We start from the raw sequence: 19,562 nt of genomic DNA on the forward strand, positions 1-19,562 counted from the left end.
ATTAATGACTTCAATGCAAATTAATTTTTACTCAAAAAAGATGTAAACTTACTGTATTTAATAAGCCAATCATTAATGTCTACCCTGAGCCTGATGAGATCCTGCTAATTTTTCAATATCAGGTTCAATGTTCCACAAAAGAAATCTCAAATCTCTTCTTTCACTTATTTGCAATCTATTTCGCTGCTTAGCTAACAATTGTAACACAATGCTGAATCCTTTCTCAACCAAGAATGAAGAAGGAAAAGCAATGAGCAGTAATTTTATTTCTTGCCAAAGATGAAGATACTTTCATTGTATGCATGGTCAGAATCTTTCATACCCACACTGTTTGAAATTGTACTTGAGCTTCAAAATAATTTTTTAAGTCAATAAATTCTTCCCATAGATTTGGATGAACAGAAGTGGCATCAGAAGGAAATGGAATTATGACCTAATCAGGTATTTTAAGCTCATCAAAGTCTTTGAATCTGATTATCAAGTCTTCTCTCAGTGTCAGAAGATGGGAATAATAACAATCCAAATAATAATAATAATCCAAATCATCATCTATTATTTGTAGACCTGGGAACTGCAGAAAATCGCATCTTGCAATGTTCTGCTTGTAGAATGTCAATTTGCTGATAAAATCATTTATAATTCCCTTTGCTTTAATAAGATTCATGTTGCTTCCCTGCAGTTTGATGTTAACCTCATTTAATTTGGTGAAAATATCGGAAAGATATGCGATGTCAACCTTTTCTTTAGAACATTACACATCACATGAATTAAGAAATTCCAAAACAGTATCATAGAGATCATTAAAGCATTGCAGACAGTTTCCATTTGAGAGCCATCTAATTTTGGTGTGAAGCAAAAGACACTCAAATTCCTCTTCATTTTCATGGCAAAGTTCCCAAAAAATACGAGTATTCAATGACTGGGCTTTTATTTTATTCACTGCTTTAATAACATCACCCAGTCTTATTTAGTCTACCGTTACTTGCTATGATGAATGCAGTGAATTGTAAAGATGTTTGGAACTGCTTCTTTTAAATGTGCTATAAATCCACAGTGATGACAATCATAGCCGGTGCTCCATCAGTTGCGCATGCAATAATATTTGTGAGAGGAATGTTTTCATCATTAAAAAAGTCTCAAACTGTCTTAAAAATTGTAGAAACTTTTTGTGTCAATTTTCAGTTGTTCAGCAAATAGAAACTCTTCAATAATTTCTTTATTAGTATTTATATAATGCATATAGACCATTAACAAAGCTTCGTTGTCACATGAAGTCACAAAGAAAATTCTATGGTTTTTAAATCATTCCAAAGTTTTTTTTTTTTTTTCAATGTCCTTTGCCAATTCATCAATCCTTGTTGATACTGAACTATTACTGAAAGGAATTGACAACATTATATTACTTTTACCTGGGCCAATCATCTTATCTAAAACTTCATTTATAGCTGGTAAGATGAGAATTTCACCAATAGCATGTGGCTTTCCACATCTGGCAATTAATTTTGAAAGTTTGTAAGACACAACAAGTCTCTTCTCTTATTAGTTACCTCGTTTTGCAACCAACCCTTTAAGTCCAAGACGATTTTTAAATTTAGTCTTTAATTCGTGAAAGTACTCCACATTCTTTTTTTGCTTTATTTGGATGCTTTGTTCTTAAATGCTCACTCATTCTTGAAAGCTTCATCCAGAAAGGGCATATTAAGCACATTGTTAACTGCTCATTATTTATAGATGGAATAACTTCATATTTTAAATATTCACTTGAATATAAACGACACTTCTTTTTTCACTCATTTTAATGCTGCACAATATCAACAAAGTGCACCACACAATACCATGGGCTAGATTTAATATGCAAACCAAGGTTGTCAGATAGGCATTAGGAAAAGTAGCAGATAAAGCTTATAAAAGTAGCAGATTCTGCTAAAAATAGCCAAAATTAATTATTTTCAATGTAGAAAATTCACACCAAAAAGTAGCCCAGTTACTTAACTTTCATTGTAAAAATTCTAAAAAATAAGTATACATTGTCGAATAAATTTGAATAGTATTGCCAGACATACAATATTCTGAACAGTGTTGCCAAACATACAATATCAATATAAGGATGCTAGATCAAATGCGGAATTTTTTTGCTTTTATTATTATATTAGTAGTATTATAATGTTTATCACTTCCCCCTCACGCTTACCATCTCCCCTCAGCGTTCACACAATGTCCTCGGGGGGTGAGGGGATCTACTGCCCAGGTTAAGAACCACTGCACTAGAGGATCCAAAGACAAATGATCAACGTGATATCAGGACTCTGGAGTGCACAACAGCTGAGGGAATGTAGATTAGTTTGGTGGACAGGAAGAAAAGAGTAGATATGATAGAGACCTTCAAGCTGATTAAGGGATTTTACAAGATTAATACAAAAGGAATTATAAAAAGAGTGGGATAGTAAGATGGGAAGAGCAAGATGCCATCACTGGAAGTAGTATAAAGATGTGGTGAAGAAGGGTGTGAGGAGTATATTTTTTACATGCAGTTGTTGGTGAGTGGAATGCATTGCTGGAGTGCATTGTGAATGTAGAGAGTGTAAATGATTTCAAGGTTCAATATAACAGGCATGTTGCTGTTTAAGTGGGCTCCCCATAGTGAGTCTGGTGACTACATGGAGTTACTGTAATAATAATGAACTGCATATATATGGAGTTCTTATAAGAAATGTAGCTATAAAGTAATGTGAATGACATATATCAAGTAGACAGTAGAAAATTTTACATGAGAATGCATGCTGAAATTTTTTTACTTTGATTAGAAATATATATTAAAAGTTCAGGAAGGAGTGTGTCTTTTATGAGACAATGATAAGACATTTTAACAACTATAAAAGAAAGAAACAGTCATCCAACAATCACAAGACTAACAAAATGCTGCAGGGATGAGAAATTTGGTTCCATTAAAACACTGAATTCAGACATGAATAAAAATGCACCTAATGAAACTTAATCAAATGTATTGTGATACATCAGAAAGGGCACTGGCTGGTTAGTTAAAGATTGGTGAAAAGACAACTGAGGCCATACCCAATCATGACTAATGTTTATATGGTGTACAATGTATTAAACAGGGAGACAGTAGTATTAGGGTTAATAATTGTTTTATTAATGCAGGGTGCTTCATTCGTAGGATGTCACAAGTTATTGTTTATTACAAATGACATAATATACAAGACAGGTAAACATAATTGTGATAGTACATACCATGAGAGATGTCCAACACATCGCATCACAGCAAATGCAGGAAGTGGCCACCTCCTTCCTGCAGGCACTTGGGAACCCAGCGCCCCATGTTTGCTAATATCTCAATTAGCTGAGTGTGGCTGATGTTGTCAGCTGCAGAAGTGATGTTTGCGTTCAATTGCTGTAGTGTGCATGGTTATTGGCATAGATCTTTCCCTTCGACATACCCCACAAGAAATTTTGGAAATTGAGATCTGAAGATTATGTGATCTTCAAAAAAAGCTGGTTACAACTGACAGACCTTTTGGATGTGTGACAGGTTCCCCCATCTTGCTGGAAGTAGCCACATTATAAGTCAATATCATCCAACTGATTAACATATGTGTTGCTAATTTTGCAGTACACATCTGTGTTCACCATTGTTTCAAAGAATATGGATACACGACATGGCACACTACAATCCAATCTGCTACATGAGGTCATGCAGCAGATGTTCATGACATTCCCAGAAAGGTGGAACCATGCTTAGCCTGAAAAAAATGTTATGTCCAGCATGTCATTGTTTTCAGTCACAATGGTCTGAAACAAGTTGTAGTATGACACCCTTTCTGTGAAATCAAGCTGCTGCATTTCCTGCACTATGGATACTCGATACGAAGGAATGCTCCCTTTTTTTTTTTTTTGCAGCTCTGTGACAAGTCAAAGGCGACGACAAGTCCCTTTCTTGGGACAGTTGCCTTAAGGACTTGCTTGGCGAGTTGAGCAACCTGTTATGCACATCCTGCACTGTTTCCTCAGTCATTGCAGGATGGCTGCCCCGTGAACATTCACCAACATGCCTGTTGTCTCCAATTTAACCATCTTCTATATCACAATTTCTGGCGGTGCTGCAACATTAAGCCGTTTTCTGAAATCTAAGCAGATAACGTTGAATGAACCTGTGGCCTAATATGATTTGACCAAGAACACTTTCTGCTTAATCGTGTACATGCTTACCACACCGACACTGGCCGCAAACTGAGCTATCAAGGTGCAGGGAACTCAATATCAAGCCATCTCAATCTGCATGCTCTAATTTCATTAACTAGAAGAAGGAGATCTATAGGTTCGTATACGAGTAGTTCTTGATTATGTCTTCTTCTCTATTTATCTGTTATGTAATCTCTTACAGGCTCACAGAATTTTCTGAGGATTTTATTTTCAAAGATCAGCAACATTCTTATTCTACAGCAGAATTCATTGATAACCTTACTCACCTTTAGACACATAATGGAAAGATTTGAAAAAAACGTATGTGGTTGTTTTGACATTTCCAAAGCATTTAATCATGTTTAGCAAACTTCTTTGCTAAACATGATTAAATGCTTACCAAACTTCTATCTTGCTGGTTTGCAATACCAGTAAATGATGCAAAAACTCCTTTAAACATTTACTAGTATTTTGGTTAATCAAAAGTATTTTTAATGCATGTTGTAATGATGTTGTTCAAAAATCTTATAAAATAGTTCCTTGTTTGAATAAACTGCTCAAACTTTAATGAGTTTCATGGCTGTGTAGCTGCATGCTTATGTTAGCAGTTGACTCCTTGCACCTCTGTAGCACAATTAGATGAACAACAGTATGTTGCATGTTTCAATTGAACGACTTAAGTTTGATTCTTGTTGTACAAAGATTCACATATGGAGGTAGCAGGGATTTTTTCATCCCAAATACAAGCAAATCAGTCATGAGAACACAATTTACAGACAATATATACTAGTGGTAATGATGAGCAGTAGATGCATTTTGGTGGTAGTAGTGTTGGGTAGTTGGAGGATTAAGCAAGGGAGATGGTGAGTTGTAGTGGAGTAGTGTGCCCTCCCACAAAGAGCACTTGGACTCCTTGGAAGTGCCACATAATAATAATAACAGTGATTTATTACCTCAAGCATTTGATTAACTTTGTAGCACTAGTAACTCAAAGTTTACACACTAACATCAGGTCTTGCGTAAGTTATGTGTCAGACAGGACCTGACCATATAACATGTCCCTTCAGCATCTTGATGATTCAGAATTCTTAGGGCAGATGTATTTTAGAGACAAATATATGTAGCATAATAGAAGAAAATTCGCACATACCTTCTCTTGGATGTTGTTGCCTGTCTTCTTTCTGCGATGTGCACATTATTATTATTATGTGATCTCTCCAGGGAGTCCAAAGGCTCATCAAGAGAGGGCACCTACTCAACAACTGTCTCCACCACTCAATCCATCAGCTACAGCAAACCGCAACTATCATCATCATCACCTGCACCAAAGCCATCTACTGCCCACAACCACCACTAGTATTTTCACAGACAATCACAAACATCCATGCTCACAGCGGGATTCGAACCCACAACCTTTTGGCTGGAGAGCGAATATGCTAAACTTAAGGATATATGAATATATCACTAAGTTTATAAGTGATATATAGATGTTCGCTCCATACGTAGTAAACCTAAAGAGAAACATCTTCCCACTCAGTTTCCAGAAGTCTACAAGATTTTATCTGATTGTGGAAAGCCATACTACAGCCAAACTGCTAAATCCATCCTTTTACATATGGAAGAACACCGTAGAGATATTTCCTACAACAGGACTAGAGCCAGCGCTCTCTTTAGCCACGTTCTTTTTTCTGTTAACTCAGATGAAGGCCGCCAACACATTGTGGACTGGACACAAACTTCTAATATCCACATAGATATTAGAAGTTTGTGTCCTATGATGAACTTGAAAGAAAGAGTGTCGAATCTATAGAAATTACATTAGATTCTTCCCATATCAATAACAGCCTAAGTTTCAATCTCTCTGATGCACACATTGCCTCTGTTCAATACTGGCGCACTCATGACAGCATGTAGTCAACTTTTATTTGGAACTCAAGCTCACATTACTGTTTTCAAAATGTACTACTGTCTTTTATACTAGTACTGTTGATGCAATTTTTAAGTCTGTTATTTTTTGTATATTTCTTTGATTGTGATATCTGAAGAAGTTGATTCATTCAACGAAAATAGTAGTATCTTTTTAAATAAACCATGTCACCTCTTTATCTCTCTGTATCAGTCACTTAAACTAATTATATATATATATATATATATATATATATATATATATACATACATACACTGATACAACTTCTGCACACCCCTGTGCTGCCCACAGAATTGAACAAGCCCAGTTCCATTTGTGGCACTGGGCACAGCCAACATGTGCATGTTTATCAGTAGGGAGAAAGTTACCTAGCTGTACAGGTTAACATGCAGTGGGGAGAATATGAGAACTGTGTAGCTGTAATAATAGCACACTTCACAAGGTTGGAATGCAGCCACCTGTTATTCTTAACAAGCTAAAAACACATAGGATCAGTAGAATAGTTTGTGTATCATTATCATGATACAGAAGATGTATCTTAGATGCAACAGCTTGTATCCTCTTCACAGATGAGAAGTTTTCACCACTGAAGAGTCGTTTAACAGTCAAAACTATCAGGTGTACCTCCTGGATAGTCAGAGCACCCAGAATTCGGAGAGTTCATCACTTTGTGTCAGTAATGATTTGGTGGGGGATGATGTATCAGGGAATTTATGCACTGTTGCACAAATTTGCAACAGTGCATAACCCCTTTCTTGCAGAAATGCAAAATTGCATTTCTGTAAGAAAGGGGTCAAAATATCTATCAAAATATATCAAGACACCATGCTAGAACGTGTGGTACAGCCTCTGAACAACAAAGTGCCTGACCACATATCACCATCTAATTGTCCATCTGGAAGTGCCAATTTGAATCTGAGTTCAAATTGTGGTTGGAGTGAGAGAGGAGCTAAGAAACAACACCCCAGCATCGCCAGCCTGAAAGGGGATTTGGAGCAAGCAATGGTGTCATTTCTATTCGATGTTGTGCATGCTGCCATCGATATGCGATGTCAATAAAGCATTTATTTACATCAGATATACAAACGAAAATTTGGAATAATTTTCACGCAAAAAAGTTATTCTGAATAGCTTGGCTTAAGATAAGAAGCCAACCAGTTTTGTCAATTATACCATTAAGTTTTTCCAACCAGTTTTTTCATCAACTACACCATTAAGTTTTACCAACAAGATGTTGGTAAAACTGTCATTTACAGTTTTTATTTGCAGATACCTGAAGTATTAACTAGTGTAGCACTTTTCACTTCATTAAGAACTTTATCTTTGATTGTAACCACTGTTTGCAGTAAGTTTAGCTTGTGGCCTAACTCAGTGTTTGATACATCATGTTCACAAAATTTAATCATTTGAACTTTAATATGTACTGTAATAGGTTTATGCATCTTCTTTTCGCTGGAAGCAATTACTTTGAATTTCATCTGCATTATTAACAGCAAAACACAATAATAAACATAGGTATTATTTCTGGGAAAACTCCCATGTTACTCCTCTTAAAAACTATTATTTTAAGCCTATTTTGCCTGCTTTTGTTTAAGAGTGCCCCTTTTTTAATGTCATTGGCTTTTTAGTCAAGAATTCTTAGGGCAGATGTATTTTAGAGACAAATATATGTAGCATAATAGAAGAAAATTCGCACATACCTTTTCTTGGATGTTGTTGCCTGTCTTCTTTCTGCGATGTGCATACTTCTGCTGTTATGGTGTTAAAAGAGAAATACGGGGTTGGGGGGGTTAGGCAATGTGGGAGAATTAATTTGAAAAAAACCCGTGCACACTTCTGCTGTTATGGTGTTAAAAAGGAAATGGGGGTGGGATTAGACAATGTGGGAGAATTAATTTGAAAAAAAAAAAAAAAAAACCAGGTTTTTTTCAAATCAATTCTCCCACACTGCCTAATCCTCCAACCCCCCATTTCCCTTTTAACACCATAACAGAAGTATGCACATCGCAGAAAGAAGACAGGCAACAACATCCAAGAAAAGGTATGTGCGAATTTTCTTGTATTATGCTACATATATTTGTCTCTAAAATACATCTGCAATGCCCTAAGAATTCTTGAGTAAAAAGCCAATGACATTAAAAAAGGGGCACTCCTAAACAAAAGCAGACAAAATAGCTGTAAAAATAACAATAATAAACATTTAGAATTCACAGCAAAACACAGAAATTCAGCAAACAACAATGCCAAACCTTTAGTCCACAAAAACTGCCCATTGCTAATTCACAGGAGTGTCATGTTGCTAAAAGCATTGCATGAGCAAATATGGCCTCATACAAATGGGCATTGGTAATAACTGAAGAGCATAGTAAGAGCAGATTATCATAAGCAAAGCATTGTAATGAAAGGTAATTGTATATACTGATCAAATTACAAAAACATGGAAAACAACACAACATATCAATCTAACCAGAAGAACTTATCAATACAATACAAGTATATGCAGATGATTAAATTGCAAGATAATGAAAATGACTTTCAATAACCAGTTTATGAATTAAATAAAAATAAGCCAACATTTACAATCTAAAGTCTTCATGAAGGAAAACAAAAATCATGGCATTTAAATGCAAAGGATCATATCAGATCAAAAATAGTCATACACTGAACTGAATTAGAAACTTTCATTTAATACTATGTTGGACCTCCATTAGTCCTAATTATTCAGAACACCTTTTGTGCAAGGTGTTCACAAGACAGTCCTTTAACTAACTCAGATTTAAAAGAAGAGGATTTTGCACAAATCCTTGCACAAAAGGTGTTCACAATACAGTCCTTTAACTAGCTCAGATTTAAAAGAAGAGGATTTTGCTACCAGATCTGATTTTCTAACATGCCCCATACATTCTCAATGGGATACAAAATATGGGCTTTGTGGTGGCCAGGGAGGACGGAAGTCGCCGTCATGCTCACTGCTGAACAATTCTTGCACGACAAGCAGTGGCAATGTCATCCATGAAACAACCGTTACTTGCTGGATAAAATGTAAACACTGCAGGATGGACTTGATCAACAGCAATATTCAGATATTCCTTGAAGGATACCCAACCTACCAAAAATATCAGGGGGCCCATTCCATACCAAAAGGACATGCCCCACCATGACTCCACCTCCAGAATCTTCAGTTGTGTTTACAAGGTAAGCTAGGTTCACTGCTTCATAGATCTCCCACAAGACTCTCTGCCTACCATCAGCACAGAACAAGGTGTAGTGAGACTCATTGGCCCACATGACTTTTTTCAGTCTTCAGTAATGGTGTTCCTAACACCACTGTAGACGAACCCCTTGGTTCTTTGCAGAAATCAGTGGTTTCCATACAGACTTGCAAATGCCAATACTAATCGTCTTCAATTCCCTGCACATAGTAAGGTGAGATATGGGAGAACAGCCTTCATTAAATGCTTTGGTCAACTGCTGGACACAAAGTTCTGTTTGTTCATGCAAGCGTTCTTAGGCAATGACAATCTTGATCCTGACAGACTATCTCAGAACCACAGTTATACCTCTTAGACAAACAATGTGGGTTATTTTTCCACTAATTAAACACTTGGGATATCTCATATTTTGAGAAGCCAGGCAGCTTTGCTGTTTTCAAAACTATGGATGCAGCCAGATGGGCATCCACAATAAGCCCTTTATCGAACTCTGAAAGATCCTTTGAATTTCCCATTGTGATCAACACTATTGACAATTACTGACCAGCAGTATTCATAAATAGTTGTCTAGAACGTGTGGTGATGCACGTGACCAAGTATCACTTATGCAGATACACTGCATAAGTGATATTTATGTACATCTGCATAAAAGTTTCTAATTCAGTGACTGGGATGTGTAGAATATAAAATAATAGAAGAGATGATAGTTTATTTAGGTTGTATGATAATATATCTTTTCTGTTGAAAGTTTTTTCATTATATTATAAATTAAAGATGACAAGAAATAATATTTCTTGGCATCTTTAATTTATAATAATATATCTAAAAGACAAAGATAGTGATGAAAAATAAATTTCAGAAAAATCTGTGACAATTAAACGCACTTAATAAAAAAACAAGATGGGAAACCCAAGCAGAAATTAATTCCCCCCCCTCTTTTTATTATTATTTTATATGGGCACCTCCATAGACTCATCACTGGAGGTCTATTAATATCAATGCAAACCATCATTTGTGCAAAAAGTGCAATATTTCACTTTGAACTCATTTCTTGACAAAGCATTCATAACTTCAGGAAGCCATTCTGTTCATTCACAATTCTTCAAGCAAAAAATTGTTCTCATTACTGTGAAAACTAAACTTATTTAATTTCTAGATTACCACCTACTTTTCCCCCATACTAATCATGTAGCGAAAAATCTAAAGAATACTCAAAATTTGATTATATAAAAAATGAAAGCATTAGAAGACGGCCAGGCCAGGTATTTATAGTTAAAATGAAGAGAAATGAAAAGTAAATAGAGACCATGGGGGGGGGGGGGGTAAAAGAGAGAAGCCAAACTTCAGTTTCGTTGAATGAAACTCTGGCATTTCTTGCAATGTTGGTTCAAAAAAAAAAAAAAAAAAAAAAACGTATATAAAATCAAATTCCTGACATGTACCCTCAAAGGGTGTACAGGATATGAGAGTACTACATGAAAAACTTGCATCATTGCTAACTTCCTATCTACAATTTTCCTTCAAATCAATGTTACCTGTCAAGACTAATCATAGATTGAGTTCTATCCAAAGTGATGCCCAGATATTTCGGGAATCTGTGGCAGTGTAGCAGTTTGTGGTTAAAGTGGACCATCGGTTCTTTGTAAGTGTGGTTATTGTTCAGGTGGAAGCATGAAACTTCTGTTTTGCTAGGATTTGGATGTAATCTCCATTTAGAGAAGTATTCATCTAGGACTGCAAGGTCATTTGTTAGTACATCTTCCATTTTAGTAAAGTTGATGTGCCTGGTGGCTAGAGCAATGTCATCAGTGTAACAAAATTTCTTGGAGGCTGTATTAGGCAAATCTGCGATGTATAAGTTAAAAAGGAGGGGAGCCAGAACTGACCCTAGTGGTAATCCATTATCCAGTGTTCTTTGTTTACTTTTGTTCTCGTCCATATACACTTGGAACAGGTGGTTGCTTAGCATGTTTTCAATTAGTTTTTTATTTTAGCTATTGTTCTGCATGGGACTGCACGGAGTAACTTGCAGATCGTGCCTTGCCTCCAGACTGTATCATAAGCTACAGTAAGGTCTACAAAAGCTACAGCTGTTTTCAGGCATTGTTGGTAGCCTGCCTCTATATGTGAGGTGAGTGACAGAGCCTGATCACAGCAGCTTCGTTTATGCCTGAATCTAGCCTGTTTCACTAGGACATGTTCTATTATCTTAGGGGCAATTCTATTGAGGATATGCCTTTCTAGGAGATTATAACAGACAAGAGAAGGCAATTGGTTGATAATTATCTGGTTTGTTGTTGGTTTTTCCTGGTTTTCAGATGGGCATAATTTTTGTCCTCTTAAACTCTTTTGGAAGTTTACCAGTCTGGAGGATGCCAGAGAAGAAACAAGCAAACCACTGTCGAGCATTTTGGCCTGACTTCAATAGGAAATCAGAATGAATTCCATCAAAACCTGGAGCCTTGACTGGTTTCATATCTATTAGAGTAGTGTTAATATCTTCAAGAGTGAAAGGTCACAAATATAAAGGATCAGATGATCTGTTATTTTTCAAATATGTAAGCTCTCTTTTTATTTGATGAGTGTGCTGTTTGACCTTGGCAGTATATCTTGATAGGAGAAAGAGTTGCTTGTTCCTGGAGTGTCAGGGTGCCACAAACTAATTTTCTTAGAAGGCTCCATGCTTTTCTACTGGAGTGCTGAAAATCAAGTCTTTCTACTGTCTCAGTCCATTTCATCTGTCGCTTGGTGTCAAGGCTGTGAATGAGATCATCTGCATGACCCTGATGTTACGGTCACCACACTTGATGCTGGCTATTACTATCATTGTCCCATCCAGGGATAGACAATGATAGTAATGCAGAATCCACTTGGTATGTTCCTCTTACCTACAGCTAAAACAGCTCCCATGAATCTCTTGTAATTATTGCTTGATGGAGAAATCCAATGGACATACTTGTCAAGATAGGCAGCAAATGTATCCCAGTCGGCTTTCTGGAAGTTCCAGCGGGGATCTGACAAGGGGGGGGTACCCGCAGACCTACTTCTAATATAACTGGTCTATGTTGGCTTCGTGGAAAGTTGGAGAGAACTCCTCTCGACGTAGGTAATGGTCATCCATTGTTGTCTTGAGTGACGGAACAAAGAGTACAACAGGGTTGTACTCCCTGTTCCAAGCTGCTGAACCTGAAGGAAGATGTCGTTTGCATTGAAAATTAGTAGCATGTTGTAAATTTCTGCCCATTCAGTCAGTCTCTCCGCATTCATTGTTGGAAGCATATTCCCATAACGTGGGGTGGCTGCTGAAGTCACCTATATGCATCCCAGGTTGGTTGTGCACTGGTAGAACTTGTGAAGGCTACAAGAGGACGAGGGACAGGTTATACACATTGGTAATGGTTATGTTCCTTATCTTAGTTGTTATCAGATGCACACCAGTGACAACGTTGGTTGTAATGAGGTGGGACTCTTCTATGGTACTACATACATAGGCAAAGCCATGTGCATGATGGTAATTGGCTCCAATAATAATGTAACCAGGAACGGCACCAGCAGTGGAGTTAGTCCTCATCATTACAGTGAGTCTCTTGAACAAGAACAAAGTCGACATTGTTATCATATAAAATCTTTCACATTTTGCTCTACATATACCCTCGATGCTAATTTGGCAAATTCGGAGAACAGGTCCAATATTATTATCATCTTGCCCTTAAGAGTGCTAATTAGTGTGTCTGATTTCATGTATGCCACAACCAGGAGATCAAGAAGACAGTCTTGTTGGCAAGTCGCTTTGGTCAAGTATTTTATTTCTAACCCAGCTCTCAGATCCATATGTTAAAATTGGTTTGAACAATGTCTTGTATATAGCTACTTTAGTGTTTTGACTAATTTCTCTCTTATTCCATATAAATTTATTCAATTGACTTCCTACTATACCAGTTTTGTTGATACTGTTGTCTATTTCCATGTTTAATTTACCATCTTCACTAAAAATCTTGCCTAAGAGTAGCTGAAATGTTTACTTGTTCTATAGGTTTTCCATTCACAATGCAGTTGATATTTTCAATACTTTTGCCTATTTTCATTGTCTCTGTCTTGTTATTGCTGACCTTCATACCAAATCTATTACAACAGTTATTAAATTTAATCCAGGAATATTGCAGACTTCTACCACATGTATACAGAAGTATAAAATCCACATAACGTAAGTTGAGATTAACATCTTCAATTTAGATATCAGGTTTAATACCACTTTCCTTTATAATGTGATCCATATATATATATAGATAATAAATAACAAAGATGATAATTTACATCCTCGTCTGACACCAGATTTAACCTCAATCCTGTACTTCCTTCAATTCTAACTGCTGACTTACAACTCAATAAACACTAAGTATAGCTTGATATAATGCCCCACTGACCCCATACAACTGTAGCATTTTGAATAGCTTTTCTCTTGGCTCCTTGTCATTCACCTTTTCCAGATCTACAAAACTTAAATACAGATCATTGTTATATTCCTATGATTTCTCAACTATTTGTTGTGGAATAAAAATCTGATCCTGATAGCCTCTATTTGGCCTGAATCCAGCTTGTTCTTCACCAAGCTTCCCTTCCACAATCCTTCTCAACTGTTTCTCAAATATACTTGCATAAATCTTACCAGGACCAATCAGTAAGGAAATACCTCTGTAATTCTCACATTGTTTTATTCCCCTTTTTATATATGGATACTATGAAAGCTCTACTCCAATTATCTGGAATTCAACCCACTGTCCAGGTTTCCTGAACTTTGCAGTGCAGCCACTGTAAGACTTTATACTTTCATAACTAAAGCATTTCTCGTTGAATATCATCTACTCCAGCTGCCTTTCCACATTTCGGGCTTTTGATGGCTCTTTCTACTTAAGGCATGAATATGTATTCCTGATTTGCATGCCTGTTGAGTTTTTTTTTACCATTGTGCTGTCACTGATTGTTTCATTTAGCAATTTTTTTAAAGTAATTACTCCATACATCAAGGATATATTTTTCTCCAGTTTTCATGTCAATTTTATCATCGCTAATTCTTTACAGCAGTCTTTCCTCCTGTTGAAAATGCTTATCTGAGCTTTTTCAACAACCTCCAGAATATTTTGCCACCTTCTTGATATTTATTTTCCATGTTCTTACCAAAGTCTTCCCATGACTTTTGTTTAGCTAGTTTTACAAAGTGTTTAGTTTTCTTACATTTGTCTCTACATTCTCTAAGAGCACAAGCTGACTTATTTGCCAGGAACTTTTGATATGCTTTCTTCTTTTCTTTCACTGCCTCTTTAACTTCCTGTGTCCACCATGGAGTTCTAATTTTCCTATTCTTGCAGACCTCACCACATGCCTCTCTGACTGAATCAATCAATGTGTTCTTCAGAATTTGCCACTGAATCTCCAAAGTCTGGTTCAATGTTCTCAAACTCTTTCATTTTTACTTCAAACAGTTTGAGAACAGGAATAATGCATAATGTTTGTGTATTTTAATCTACAATTCACATCCGAGAGCTGCTCAACTTTTATTCGCTTTAAAACTTTCTTACATATTCTTCTTTTCAATATGAAATTTGATTTTTATCCTGCTCGACTAAATGGTAATCACTTCCAATTTCAAATTCTGTGTACACTCTAGTGTCCTGCACCAGTGAGAAAACATCCCTATCAACAGTAACATAGTCAATGAGACTTTTCTTATTCCCTGTCTCTTCTCTCCATTGAATTTGTGCACATTTTTATGCTGGGACATTGTGTTATTAGTAATAACCAGTCCATGTCCTGAGCAGAAATCCAACAAATATTTGCCATTATTATTACCTCTGCACTTTTCTCCAAATTTGCACAAAATATTTTTGTATGCCTGACAATCATTTCTTACTGTGCTATTTAGGTCAAGGACCAGCTTTTCCTTTTTGATTGTGTCAGATGCTTTCTCTAAAGCCTCAAAAAATTCCTCTACTTCTACCTTATGAGAACCTTCTGTGGGACCATAGGAATAAATAAGTCTCATTGTAAAGTTCCCCATTTGCCCCATGATATTTGCTGACATCACTCTATTTGATATTGCCTGCCATTCAAGAAGATCAGCCTCATATTTAGTGTTCAATACTATAGCTACTCCTTCTTTTCAATGATTGTTATTGCCATGACCACTATTAAACACAGAATATCGACTGCATGGTCATCATTTAATAAGCTAGGAAAAATCTGGAAAAATAATAAAATTATATAATGCAATTATAATACCCACTGTGCTATATGCTTCAGAAAATTGGACACTCAAGAAGAGATCCAGTTTTCGTATCTCAAGAAGAGATACAAAAACAGGATGCTTTAGAGATGAAATGTCTCAGATAAATAAATAAAACAAAATGACAGAAAAGAAAAAAATTAAACTGTAAGACAAGACCTAAAATATACACTCACTAACAGAAAAGATTAAAAGAAGACAACTTCAATGGTACAGACATGTTGAGAGAATGCCATCACCAAGGCTACCCAACCTTGCTATGTATACAAGATTAAAAGAAAAAGAAAAAAAGGAAGACCAAGAACTAAATGGATGACATCAATAAAGATCAATTCCAGATTACAAACATATAGACAACTTACCAGCCACACAAGAAACCCATACTCCTGAAGGTTGTTGTGGAAACATGGAAGACTCAACCCGTCCCAACAAAAGAGGACAGTGAGTAAGTACTGTATTGCCTGAATATAACATTTTGTATTTATTGCTTGGAAAGATATCACCAATTTTTGTCTTTTTTGTTTCAGTCATCCCTATTATGTCGATCTGGTACTCATCCAATTCCTCGGCTAGCTCCATTTCTTTACCGATCAGTCAAGAAATGGACGGTACTATGTTGATAGTACCGATCTTGAACTCTGGTGATGTTGAGTTCGGATGCATTTTAGGATATATATATATATTTGATTAAAGTTTATAAAAGCAGAAGACCAGAATAAGTTGATAACATTTATTTACTTAGTAGCATGACATTTCATCCCAATTGAACAAGATTTCTTCAGGTGTAAATAAACAAACTAGTAGACAGAACAGAATAAGACAGAATAAGGACTAACAAAGGTGACAACTGTTATGCAGTTATACAAAAGAGACTGAGAGAATTATGTTAGTTTTTAAAAATTATTTCTAATTGTTCTGAATGTTCTCTGTGTTTATGCATTCACATGAACATTCTTGATTAATGAAGGATGTATTCAGGTTAATACTTTGTTTATTATTTAAATGTTAAGGATCTAATGTTATTTCCAAAGATTCCCATATTTTTTTTTCTGTTGTATCATAGCAACAGTGTAATAGTTCTGATTTATCCCATAAAACTTGATGTCTCATTTATGAAGCATCTCGTGGGTCAGCTGAAGAGAGCACGTGTGATCATAAAGCTGAGGCTTCATTTCTATAGTATTCATTATCCCAAACACGTTCTTCAATTCATTGTTCAATTGATTTTTCCATCTGTCCATAGTAAGATGACTGGCAATCGCACCATACCTGATAAACACACCCGGATAATGAAGTATGCTATGTCAAGGTTTTACGGATCTTAGTAGTGATCTCATCTTGATAAAGGGGGCAAATACTACTTTGGTTTTATATTCCTTAAGTATTTTTTTAGTTTATGGACACAAAGTTAATATATGGGATCTTCTGTTTTCTTCATTAGAAATTTCTCTGGTTTCATGTTGGTTGAGTAGTCCGGGGATGGTGTGCTCATTATAGCCATTTTGAAAGAAAGTGTTTCTTGAATGTTCAAATTCTTTGGCTAGTTCATCCTTGAGAGTAATGAGTTGGCAGGCTTTTGCTCGCAGTGTAGAAACGATACCCAATTTTTGAGGTCTATAATGATGGCATGAGGCATGTAGATATCTGTCAGTATGTATAGGCTTTCGAAATATGCAGACTTTTTAATTTACCCGATTCATTGATTAGTAGGTCTAGAAATGGGAGTGAACGATTAGATTTTAATTCATTGGTAAATTTTATGTTAGGGTATTCATCATTCAGGCACTGATGAAAAAGCAGAAGTGAGAGTAGTCCATTGTTCCAGACTAAGAATATATCATTGATGTACCTTATATATATATATGTGTGTGTGTGTGTTAAAGATACCAAGTAATTTTATAACCTTGGTTTTAATCCTTTTTCCCATATATATATATATATATATATATATATATATGAAAAAAATATAGATTTAATGACTATAAAACCGAGATAACATATAAAGATTTTAATGATAAATAGTACTAGTTTAGGCATATAGAAGCGTTCTTCAGGTATTTATAAAGGATTTATTTATTTATCCTTTATAAATACCTGAAGAAGGCTGCTATATGCCAAAACTAGTAATATTTATCATTAAAATCTTTATATGTTATCTCAGTTTTATAGTCATTAAATCTATATTTTTTTCAAATGTACAACAACCGAGTAAAAGCTGATCACCACACACACACACACACACACACACACATATATATATATATATATATATATATATATATATATTGTGTGTGTGTATACACACACACTTCCCAGCACCGAATGTAATGCTTATTAGTTTTTAAAAACAAAATAATAAACATTTTAAAAAATGCAAGCGCCTAATTATATTTCGTCAATCTCCTTGACTTTCTTCTTACTTGAGTGAGATACAGATTTCTGATTATATCTATCATTCTCTAATTTCAATATATTTAAAAATGTTTTGTGCAGATAAGTAATAATACATGCCGTTTCAACTTATAACTGTTAGGACTAGATTTTTTGCTTGGAGGGTTGTGAATGGGTGGAATGCGTTGCCAGAGGTGATTGTGGACGAATTTAAGGAGAAGTATGACAGGTATTGTGTAAAAAATGGTTAGTGTTTCAATGTAGGATCTTCCGCGATGAGTCTTTTGACCCCATGGAGACACTATTATAATAACACCTGCAGAAATTAAAATTTTTCATTTAGAAAAATTTCCATTTCTTACAAAATTATCTACTTTTTTACACGAATAGAACAGGAAATAGAACACGAATATAACAGGAAAATAACTTCCCTTGAAAAATAAAGAGACTTGTTAAACCTATTGAGAATTCATCCCTATTTTTTTTTTAAATGCATAAACCGTAAACAAATACTAAGCCTAAGCCGACAGATGTCTATACATACCAAAAGTGCAACTGTTGTGGATAATAATTCGTATAATTTAACGGTTTCCATATTCGTTCACTAGATGCATCTAACTGTTTTACGAAATGACAATACACATCAGAAACATTCATACACAAAACAAATCTTATTTTAACTTAACGTACAGTGTCTGATATACAAATTCATGTCAACCTATCCCGTTTCCCAGCTTTCAATTCGATATTAGCCACGGCTGATACGGAAACACGTGTATTACTCTAGAACGAAATGGATGTATAATTATTTATTTCATCTTTACTTTACAATGGCAGAATAGTATAGTTTATCGACTTTAATTTATGTATCTAAAAAAAAAAAAAAAACAAGTGCCATGTATGTATGCAATAATTCCAAATAAAATAGCAAACACCAGTGCGAGATTCCAAAATTTAGCCTTACAACTACAGACTAATAGAATTGTGTATGACTAAAGTTTATAAGGACAGCGGATATAAGAAGCTACCATTTATTTTAATTAAAAACAAGACGTTTCATCATAATTGCATAGAATTTCTTCAGGTGTACACATACAGACGAGCAAACTAGTAGACAAAACAGTAAGGACTAACAAAGGTGACAACTGTCATGCAATTATAGAAGAGACTGATGTTATTTTAAAATACGGTCATCCCTCGACTTACGTCCTGGTTCCGTTCCATCCGGCAGGATGTAAAATCAACATTAAATCAACTGAGTTATATGGGTTAAGGACTTAACCGTAATAAGTATACTGTCATTTTAATTTTTAAACCTTATTATAAAACTGTGTTGTGTGTTACTGCCACTATAAAACAGGAGAAAAATCCCAAATCTTTCTCTACAAACACATCTTCATCATTTTCCCTGTGTGAACAATTAAGCTGTCGCTCTTGCTGTGAAACCTTTGTTTTTTTTGATGAAAATGTCAATGTGCTTTGCTTATTCCTCTTCTTGTTTTCATCATAAATTTGTTCATAGCAAGAAACGCTAGAAACACCATACTTTCGTTTA

At 35.4% G+C, this 19,562-nt stretch overlaps 1 protein-coding gene across 1 annotated transcript in view; it reads right to left on the reverse strand.

The window, feature by feature from the left end:
- The window catches only part of ERp44 (Endoplasmic reticulum protein 44), a 196,800-nt gene extending 178,054 nt beyond the window's left edge, over positions 1 to 18,746 (reverse strand). Inside the window, exon 1 of the mRNA XM_090404875.1 lies at positions 18,552 to 18,746. Within this exon, the coding sequence (XP_090261001.1) occupies positions 18,552 to 18,602 (51 nt within the window). The 5' untranslated portion in view covers positions 18,603 to 18,746. The remainder of the gene's footprint in view (positions 1 to 18,551) is intronic.
- Positions 18,747 to 19,562: the final 816 nt, after the last annotated feature.

This window comes from Typopeltis vanoorti, chromosome 2, assembly GCF_054136105.1.
Source record: "Typopeltis vanoorti isolate ZY-2024b chromosome 2, IOZ_Tvanoo_1.0, whole genome shotgun sequence".
Taxonomy (NCBI): domain Eukaryota; kingdom Metazoa; phylum Arthropoda; class Arachnida; order Uropygi; family Thelyphonidae; genus Typopeltis; species Typopeltis vanoorti.